At 33.8% G+C, this 11,055-nt stretch overlaps 1 protein-coding gene across 1 annotated transcript in view; it reads left to right on the plus strand.

Annotated features, from left to right (window-relative positions):
- The window catches only part of LOC106470674 (sodium/potassium/calcium exchanger 4-like), a gene marked incomplete at its 5' end in the record, with an annotated part of 55,754 nt that overhangs the window by 40,654 nt on the left and 4,045 nt on the right, over window positions 1–11,055 (plus strand). Inside the window, 3 exons of the mRNA XM_022399322.1 lie at window positions 4,487–4,656; window positions 7,699–7,813; window positions 8,761–8,873. Of these exons, the coding sequence (XP_022255030.1) occupies window positions 4,487–4,656; window positions 7,699–7,813; window positions 8,761–8,873 (398 nt within the window). The remainder of the gene's footprint in view (window positions 1–4,486; window positions 4,657–7,698; window positions 7,814–8,760; window positions 8,874–11,055) is intronic.

Raw genomic sequence — 11,055 nt, forward strand, 5'->3', positions numbered from 1 at the left:
TATATTTAAGAAAGGACTTGTGTCGCTAAGGTTTCGTCGAAACGAAGTTACGGAAAATCAACTAACGAACGGAGACGTAACAATTTGTTTGTTTCAGAACTTTCGCTCAACGCAACACATAGCCGTCCTAATTTTTAATTGACAGATTAGAGACAACTATAATCATTATCACACAGATTCAACTCTTCTCTGACCAAATAGTGGGCTTTGACCATCATTCTTATAACACATACATGGCTCACAGTCTGAGCACTTTATCCACTAATTCACATCGGGCCCAGTCAAGAAAATATTGAACAGGATCTTTACTACATTAATATATTTGAAGTGTGGTATTCGATCCCACAACTCTGTTTATTGAACAGATCTCCAACAAAGCTATATTACCCTCGAACGCTGCAACTCTCATCTTTCATTTCATGGTTTATAATGACTGAAGTCTTGAGTTATGTCGCTTTATCTCAGTTTTTGCTTCATTGGTTGTGAAGGGCTAAACTTGGCGGAATTTTCGACTTGTGTCGTCCAGTTTGTCTGAGTTTCACGTTTTATTAAATTTCCCATCGTTCCAGCTTGACTGTAGGACTAGCAGTCACATTATGTACGTATATGTATGTATAATGAAACAAAAGAAAAATGCTTACATTTTTGAAAACTCTTTATTATTATTAAGTTAAAGGAAGTAAATAAAAACACAAATGCATCTAAAAACCAGTGTGTGTCACGTCACGCTATATTTATCTTGATTTATCGAAATAGGAGGAGTCATAAAAGCCAAAATACGTTTAAATAGAATAGTTCGATTACTGTCAGCTCATTACGATTTTAGTGACGGGGGTGCAAGGGGGCCGGAAAATTTTATAAGTATAGTGAGTGTTGGTATAACAAGCCTAAATTAAAGACTTAGTGTGTGGTCACCTAGCCTAGAGCCAAGTGAATAACATTTACCATGAAATTAAAAATATCGATTCAATTTTAAACTTAAATCGTTTCTAAATTAAGCTATTTTTCTGTTATATTACCAACGTTTTAAATAACAATCGAAACTTCTTAATCAACAAATATCGTTCCAGTTTTGTTGTTTATACATTTCATTTTATACTTTCAGTACATAGACTAACAACAATATTAGGTTATACTTTTGTTGCTGAGCAACATGACATAAAAGCCATTGTTGGAACGTAGTGTTACCAAAACGCACTGACTTATATATATTGTTACGCCTCCAGTCGGTACTTAATTTTCCGTAAATTCGTTCCGACGAAACTTTAGCGACACAAGTCCTTTCTTAAATAAAACTGGTTTATTCTTTCCGAATACGACTTTACCGATACACTTAATTTCAACAGTCGCTCTATAACAAACGCTAGAACGTCTCACGTGCTCGTGCTCGACAATACTCAATTACACACTCTCTGACTGCAGTTCAATTACTCATTACCTACACATTGTCCCGTCACGTTGTGACCATCTTATATATACCAGGCTACCCCCAATCTAGAAATCTCCCGACAATTCACGAAGGTTCGAGAAAGAAGTGGCGTGATACTAGTCACGTGACCTCGCTGACGCAACAATATATATATTAGGAAGGAAGCGATGATATGTGAGGTTAGGGTATACTATGGGTGGAGGTGGTAGTACTTGCCTCGTCATTTTTGATGGGCTATACGCTAGTAAAACCTTAATTACTGGTTTCATATCTTCTAGGACATTCTTCAGTTTCTAAAGTAAGACATTTTCTATTAAATAGGAATGCGCCACTTTAAATTGGCAATTATCTGCATAAGTAAGCTTATCCGTGTTATTAAGAGGTACACTGTACAGTTATAAGGATTATGCCTAATGTGAATTTAAATGCAAACAAAAATGAAGTGTAGCCTCTCAATTATATCACTAATGAAAATCAACAACAAGAAACACTTGGGAATAAATACAAATATTGAACTAAAGAGTTCTATTACGTTTTGTGTGCTAAAATGAAGAAACAAACAGGTTAATCTGGGAATAATGTCTTTAAAATATCCCGATTCATCGTAAAGTGGGTACAGCTCTCTACGACTCAATGTTTACACAAATACTGTCTCCACTTCCAAAACAACAATAAAAAATGTCGTATAAGATCGTTTTAACGTAATTCTAGAAACCTTTTCCAATACATAAAAACATTCCACACCCTACTTAGTATATCGTTAATTAACTTGTTGCTGGTGTTTTTTATTATTGTTGTTGTTAAGCGCAAAGCTACACAATGGGCTATCTGTACTCTGCTCCCCACAAGTATCGAAGTTTGAATTTTAGCGTTATAAGCCTTCAGACGTACTACTGAACCACTGATAAAAAAAAAAAGGTTAGGCATAGTTAGAATAACTGAAGATAATAACATAAGTAGATTACTTATAGTTATTGAGGATAACTGATGTAGGTAACATAAATAGATTAGGTATAGTTAACGAGAGTAACTGATGTGGATAACATAAGTACTTAGGTATGGTTAGTGAGGATAATTGATGTGAATAACATAAGCAGATTAGGTATAGTTAGTCGGATAACTGATACGGATAACATAAGTATATTAGGTATAGGTAATAAGGATAACATAAGTATATTAGGTATAGGTAATAAGGATAACATAAGTAGACTATGTATAAATAATAAGGATAACATAAGTAGACTATGTATAAATAATAAGGATAACATAAGTAGACTATGTATAAATAATAATAAGGATAACTTAAGTAGATTAGATATAGTTAGTGAGGAAAACTGATGTGGATAGCATAAGTAGATTAGGTATAGGTAATAAGGATAACTTAGGTAGATTAGGTGTAGTTAGTGAGGATAACTGATGTGGATAGCATAAGTGTTATCCGTATCAGTTATCCTCACTAGCTATACCTAATCTACTTAAGTTATCCTTATTACCTATACCTAATCTACTTATGTTATCCTCGCTAACTATACCTAATCTACTTGTGTTAACCTTATTACCTATACCTAATCTACTTATGTTATCCTCGCTAACTATACCTAATCTACTTATCCTTGTTACCTATACCTAATCTACTTATCCTTATTACCTACTACCCTATTACCCTATTACTAATCTACTTATGCTATCCACAGCAGTTATCCTCACTAACTATATCTAATCTACTTAAGTTATCCTTATTATTTATACATAGTCTACTTATGTTATCCTTATTATTTATACATAATCTACTTATGTTATCCTTACACCTATACCTAATCTACTTATGTTATCCTTATTACCTATACCTAATCTAGTTATGTTATCCTTATTACCTATACCTAATCTATAAGTAGATTAGGTATAGCTAATAAGGATAACATAAGTAGATTAGGTATAGGTAATAAGGATAACTTAAGTAGATTAGGTATAGCTAGTGAGATAACTGATGTGGATAGCATAAGTAGATTAGGTATAGCTAATAAGGATAACATAAGTTGATTAGGTATAGGTAATAAGGGTAACATAAGTAGATTACGTATAGGTAATAAGGATAACATAAGTAGGCTAGGTATAGGTAATAAGAATAACATAAGTGGATTAGATATACTTATCGAGAATAAGATAAGTAGATTAGGTATAGTTAGTAAGGATAACTGATGCGGGTAACAAATAAACAAATCTACTGTGTGGGTAAAGACACTAACTATCCTGAAGAGACAAAAAGTACTAGATTGAAACTGGGATAATTTATAGAAACAACGCTAAAATCTGTGGTTCGATTTCTCGCGGTGGTTTTCCTCTAAAACAAACAAACAATTTAAATAAACAAAATGAAAACCTCTGGAACAACAATTAATGAAGACCAGCTAGCCACCGAAACCTAAAAAGCGAAATTCGAGTCTTATCGTAGCTGAACTAACTAAGTGGTTTGTTTAGCAATGTTACGACAGCGAAAGTCACGTGACGCTGCTGGCGGAGGAAGCCAGTGGATAGATAGATAATTAAAGAAGCGAACAGTAGTGACCGTAAGTAAAGTGTGTGAATCGCTGTGATTTATAGCGTGTATTATAAAAGTAGTTAAGTTTAAAGTGACGAGAAACGTATTGATTGTGCAATTACTGTGTGCTAAAAATTTGTATCCAGAAAGAATAAACTGGTTTAACCAAGAAAGGACTTGTATCGCTGAAGTTTCTCGGAAAGAATTTCTACCGGAAATTAACAAACAAGCAAGCAGATACGCAACAGAAATAAGAAACTTTAGAATATGCACTTGTGGTATTGACTTTAAAAATACATACTGCCTTGGTATGCATGCTTCAGCCTCATCTTGCAGGTAACAACATGCCTTATTATTATTTGCAGTGTATTATGTACTGTGAAAGTTAGCACTACGCTTCAATCATCGATATTCCATTCTTATTATTATTATCATTATTTTGTCTGTACGATGCGATACACTTGTATTCTTCAAGGAATATACTTACAGTGTTTAATTTTGATAATATTTGGTTGTAGAAGACGGCCTATTGTTTACCTGCCAGTGGTTAGTTCAGGTGCCAGTCTTAGCTGCCTTACACTACACCATACCGGACTGTAAAAAACCTCAGTGGAAACGATGGTTTCTCCTCGGCTTCTTCCTTTCCGTCACCTGGATAGCTGTGTTTTCCTACATCATGGTGTGGATGGTGAGTTAGGTCTGAGATTTCGTGAACGGAAATTCGCTCTTCTGGGTTATCATGTAAAGGTTGTTTAAGTAAAATCGCTATAATAGCATTTTTTAAATGGTCATAAAATACGTCACTTGGTGGATCTTAGAATCAGAGAAATGTCTGAAGATTAACACTGTGATAATATGATTTTAATTTTTTTTGAAAAAAAAATAATGTTTTCAAAATCAATTATAATTACGAGCATTTTTTTTTATTCACTTTAGTCATAATGAATAGGTTCTTAAGTCCTAACTGCTTTCCCGTTTCTTTGAAGGGATTTTTCACTGAATTCGACGAAGTTGTCTTTGAAATACATGAAAGCCAACCGAAGTTTCCTGCAAATAAGCATCAATTATTTTTTTGTTTTGTTTTTGTCTTAACAAAGATAATCTTATCATAATGGTCGAAAAAGTCTCCCTTTATCACTCAGGTGTATAACAGAGTGAATGAGGCATCGTTCGAATATTATTATTATTGTCACCAAAAAATCATTTCAGAAATGTTTCCTTCTCGGCTGCAGTACCATTTTCAAACTGACGTATTATAAATGATGTAGCCCTCCAGCCCGTTAAGTGGGTATAATTTTCTCGTTCAGACAAACATACTCTATTACAGTTAATTTGACTTTCCACAACTACATACATGCATGTAGAATATATATATGTTAAAACTGGGCTTTTATACATCAGTCGCGATTTGTTTCCGAATATAGTTTTGTTTTTGTACAATAGTTAAAATAAAGCATACTTAGAAAATACAGCCCTAATGTTTGATATACAAGACTGTTTAGTGTAATTCTTATTATTTAGTTTATTTTGTGACTTAATATTTAATGGTTGTTTAGTTTTTAAGACAGCAGTGTTGAAGATGGATTGACTTAAAAGTGTTAGCTGTGACAAATTTCGTTACCTAACTCTGTACGAATTGTACGTTGTGTTTGCCATTACATTGTCGTATATATAGGCTTTACTAATATTGTTAACGTCACGTTACACGAATCTTCGGTATTTTTCTCGTTACCTTAACTGAGTATTGTTAAATTATAGCGCCACTTGCGTAGTTTAGAGAAAGTTCGAGGCCTCAGTGAACAAAATATAAATAGAGGCTACCAAGCGAGCGCAAGTCAAGTGCATTTCAGTCAGAAAATTAGTTAGTGAAAGAAAACGTGAAGTTAGCCAGCGTGTGAGTGATTAGCCGTAATGGGCGATATTTTATAGTGAGTTTCACAGTTTAAAAGAGATAAGAAAAATAATTTGTCTTGTCAGAGGGTGTTCTAAAGTAATTGAACCCGTCTCTGTGGACTTTGACGAAAAAGAGACAATTATTTGAAGTTCGAGATACAACTATGGTAACCCACGGGGTAACGTAAGTGAATTATTCACTGATAAGAGTAGAGAAAAATAGTTAATCTTATCAATTGGATTCTAAAGTAATTGAATCAGCCTGAATGGATTTTTGACAACAAAAGAGAATTATTTAGAGTTTTATATACAACTATGTAAAGAATTTTTGTACATACGTTTGACTTGTTTGAATATATTATTTTAAAACAAGTGGATTGTGTGCTGTCCGTTTATTGCTCGAATTTATCGCCAACAAGTCACAGACACCTACTGTAGAAGAATCGAAGCCCACATACTAAGAACCTTGACACCTAAAAACTTTTACTTGCAACAATATTAAGTTTTAAAAACACCGTATCTATAAAAATGCACATTTGAGATATATTGTTTATATCACTACTGGACAGGGAAGGTGCAATTAGTCGATGTTAATTTACTTTACATTGATTTCTTTTCATTTTATATACAAAACCTCAGAAACTTAAATCATTTTATTTTTTAGAAATTTTAGTTTTAAAGAGAATATAGATATCATCTTATTGTTGCTATTTTGTTCTTGCTGATAGAACACTTCAGATAAAGGTTATAAACTGCATATAAAGCAGTGTAACGTGAATATTATACTTCAGAAAGTTTATTATATTGTTGGGTTTAATACAACGATCTTTCCTTAATGCTACACAATTGTTTATATGTCGTCACGGTTTGTTACATGTCCGAATAAAGCTAAGTTCATGTTTCAGTGATCAGTTTAATTTTTGTTATTGATGTAAACAAACCCCACTGTTGGGGGCATTGATCTTTCATTTACAGTTCAAAGAGTGCATAGACATTTGGTTTATAGCGCCCCCTATAAATAAGTAGTATTATTTTAGAATATATTGATTCGTATGGTTTATCTAAACCATTAAGGTTCGGTTGTCACCAAACATAGCATGTACTTTAGGAACCTCTGGGATGTGTTACACAGGGGTGGGCCGACGTTCGGATCTAACCCCCCCCCCCCCCGTAAGTCATTACGCAAGCGCACGATGTCTTCCCTGTGTGTTGAACGGGTACATCAGCAAATTTTCCTTGCGAGTTGTAAGAAATTTAAATGTTCTAAATATTTATTTTTATGAAAATTGGTTCATTACGCTAGTAAAGGCGCAACTATCTATCCTACAGGTTGGATCAAATCCATGAGCCCCAAGCCCCCCTCCACAAAAAAACAAACAAAAACACATACACAATAATCAATAACATTAATTAAGGACTTCTGTGTAATTTTGCTCCACGAACCACTGTATTTTAAGTATATTCATCAGATACCCAGTCACTGTGGAAGAGAGTATAGATAAGTAAAGAAAAAGTTATATTTCTTTCGACGGAAGTTGGGTTTAGTCTATCATTAGCGAGGGCAAAAACCTCTTTCAACTTGATAAGATAAATGAGTAATGGTAAGCCTCTATTGACAACGTATAACCTAACTGCTGATTTTATTTACTTTCTCTACTGTCCACCGAGCCGACTTGACAATAAATGCTTGGACTGCAGTATTCAACAGATAATAATATAAACTTTGTTATCTGCTTGAAAGCTAGAACGTTCTTCAGGTAAATAAAACCGATTTGAAACTAATATGTCACAGTATATTACATTCAGACGTTCACCAGACCATTGACTTGTTTCCTAGGTAACGTTGATTGGCTTCACGATGGGAATACCAGACAGTATTATGGGGCTCACGTTCCTGGCTGCTGGAACCAGTGTACCAGACGCTTTTGCTAGTCTGCTAGTAGCAAAACAAGGTGAGCTTCAGCTGTTATACAGTGGGTGAAAAACAACAACAAGAAACAGACTATTTGGTTAATATCTGTAGCTGCTTCCACTGCAAAACACGTTATCGTCTTCGTGTATAAGATGGTTATTTTAGGTGAAAGTGAATAACTTAAAACTTTTCGGGCAGGTAATTTTAATTTAAAATAAAATAAATATTGGTATATAGAAGAGGATGTCTAGGAATCACAAATATTGTAGATCTTCAACTTGATGGATACAAGGAGAGGTTAGAGTAATTTTTGATAACAATACCATGTAACGTACACGAACAAACTAACAATGGAGCAGAGCAAAGTTTTTAAAAACGTTCAAATGGATTTCCTTTCAAATTACCAGACGTCTAACAACGTTCATAGAAAAACGTTTCTTTTATCAACTGTAGCCCAAGATAAACCATGTGAGAAACGTATAATGATATGGTTCATTAAAAAAGAATGATGTAGGTGTTACAAGATCTTATGAGTTTGTTTGTTTTTTTTGCAAAACTCACAAACCAAAGATCTCTATGACGAAACAGACAAAAGCTGATTTTTATAAGAATGTTCAAGATTGTGTTGCAGAAAATGTTTCCCCACGATGGATCATGTCAAATAAGACGCACTTCCCACATTAATCAATAGATAAATTAAGATTAAAAATGATCTTCATTTATTTGTTTAAAAGCAAAGTCACATTGGGCTATCTGGTGTGTTCACCGCGGAGAATCGAACCCCGTATCTTAGCATTGTGAATCCATAAATTGCGGCTGGCTCACCGGGGGACAGCTTCGTGACGCCCGCATCTGGTAGAAACAATGCGTCACATCCCAGAACATAGATGTATTTAGTGTCATATATATGTCAGCATATATTGATGTTTTAGTGTTTGTTTTTTTAACTCCTGGACTTATAGACTTTCGGGTTACTTTTTGTTCCAGGTCAAGGTGACATGGCAGTATCAAACAGCATGGGTAGTAACGTATTTGATATTTTAATTGGCCTGGCCATACCATGGTTTATCCAAACAGCTATGGTGAAACCCGGATCTCTGGTAGAAACTTTATATTAATGTGTTTGTTTTTCGTGAAGTACATCAATGTAAATGGTTTATTTTTTATTTAAGCACATATTCTGAAATATCGAAGAAAGTTATAATTTGCCAAAGGCGAACTTCTCATTCACTAAGCTCAATATTATATAATTTTCTAATATGGTTTGGATACATTTATAATATAATTATTGGATTTATAACATGGTTTGTATATTCATGTAATTACTTTATTACATTTCTAAAACGATTTCAATCCATTTCTAAAATAACTTGATTATATTTCTGAGGCATATAATTTAAAAGGTCTTGTTGTTTCTTGTTATTACAAATCTACACAGTGTGCTATCTGCACTCTGTCCACCGCTGTGAATCAGGTGAATTGAACACCGGGTTTTTGCTTTGTAGATCCTTAGACTTACTGCTGGTCCACCGGGAGACTTTAAAAGCCCTAAAATACTTGTGCACCCAATACATCCTGAATATTTAGCCGCAAAGCATAATTATACACAAGTTATTGAATAATATTCCATTTTCGGTACATTTTTGAATCATTTTACATTTTCGTTTGTAATACTTTATTATAAACAAGTTATTGGATAATTATGTTGACATAGAACGTCATTGTGTTCGTAACCTGATAGTGTTAGATATAAATTTTTGTTTTAATTCGAAAAAGTCAAGATGTACACAGTTAAAACAGACAATAGTGTCGATAGTGTTGGTCTTAAAAAACAACAACAATGGATTTAGATAAAGATTATAATTTTGGAGCTCTGAATTTAAAAAATTTGCAATTAAATTATGTGTAAATTTTGTCGGAGCTATTTTCAAACCATCACTAGTTAATCTTGAAACTACTTTAAAGCTATCACCACAGAATGTTGGAACTACTTTAAAGCTATCACCACAGAATGTTGGAACTATCATCAAGTCATCAACAGATAATACTGGAATTTTCTTCAATCCATCACTAATTAGTGTTGGAACTATCTTCAAGCCATCACTAGTTAATATTGAAAGTATCTTCAAACCATCTCTAGTTAATGTTGGAACTATCTTCAAGCCATCACTAGTTAATATTGAAACTATCTTCAAGCCATCACTAGTTAATCTTGAAACTACTTTAAAGCTATCACCACAGAATGTTGGAACTATCATCAAGTCATCAACAGATAATACTGGAACTTTCTTCAATCCATCACTAATTAGTGTTGGAACTATCTTCAAGCCATCACTAGTTAATGTTGGGACTCGAGTTGTTTACTCAAAGCTAATTTACAAGCATATTGATTCAGGAATCGATTATTTTCTGAATTTTGAAAGAACTGCAGCTTTTTAATAGGTTAGCTCTGCTTCTCTGACACTAATGAAAAGCAGAATCGTGGCATTCACGTGGGGATGCTTGTAATTATGGCTACATCCAAGTCCACACGATCTTTCTTTGTTTCTATTATCCACCTAGTCACTAATGCTTTAACGAGCCAGATATCTTGAAACCTATCGAGCTGTTTATTTCACTCGTCAGTAAACAGATGAGACGTTGGGAGTTTTTATTTTGTCCAATAGCGACTTTTCTCCTCGTTTCCTAGTATCGATCTTTCGCAAAGATAAATAAAGATGACACCCATCTTCTTTGGTGCGTAGGTGTATAAGAAAGGCCTGGATAACTCTCTAACTGAATGCTACTGAAGGTGTAGCATATATGTAGCTTTTTATATTTTGCATGATTTTTTAACTAAAGGTCTCTAATTAGCTTTTTTTTAAATTCATGAACCCCTATTCCCACATGTGTTTCCCTTTCGTTATTTTTTAAAGTGAGTATGACTGTGGCATCCTTTAGAAATCTGGAACGGAACTTTTGGATGGAACGAACGATTTAGAAGTTGATCCAGTTTTTGTCACTAGTTTACTTATACAGGGTGTTCCAGAAGTCTGGACCCATAGGGAAAAATACACAATTTATTCGTAATTCATTTATTATTTAAATTACATGCCATGAACAGTCATGCACATGTCAGATCTTCGTATACTGTGCCATCAGGATATTTTCTTTCCTAAAATATTGTTACGTATCTGCTTGTTTGTTAATTTTCCGTAGAAATTCTTTCCGAGAAACTTCAGCGATACAAGTCATTTCTGAATTAAAACTAGTTTATTCTTTCTCGTTACAAACTTTGTAATA

This window comes from Limulus polyphemus, unplaced genomic scaffold (genome assembly GCF_000517525.1).
Source record: "Limulus polyphemus unplaced genomic scaffold, Limulus_polyphemus-2.1.2 Scaffold4155, whole genome shotgun sequence".
In the NCBI taxonomy this organism is placed as follows: Eukaryota; Metazoa; Arthropoda; class Merostomata; order Xiphosura; family Limulidae; genus Limulus; species Limulus polyphemus.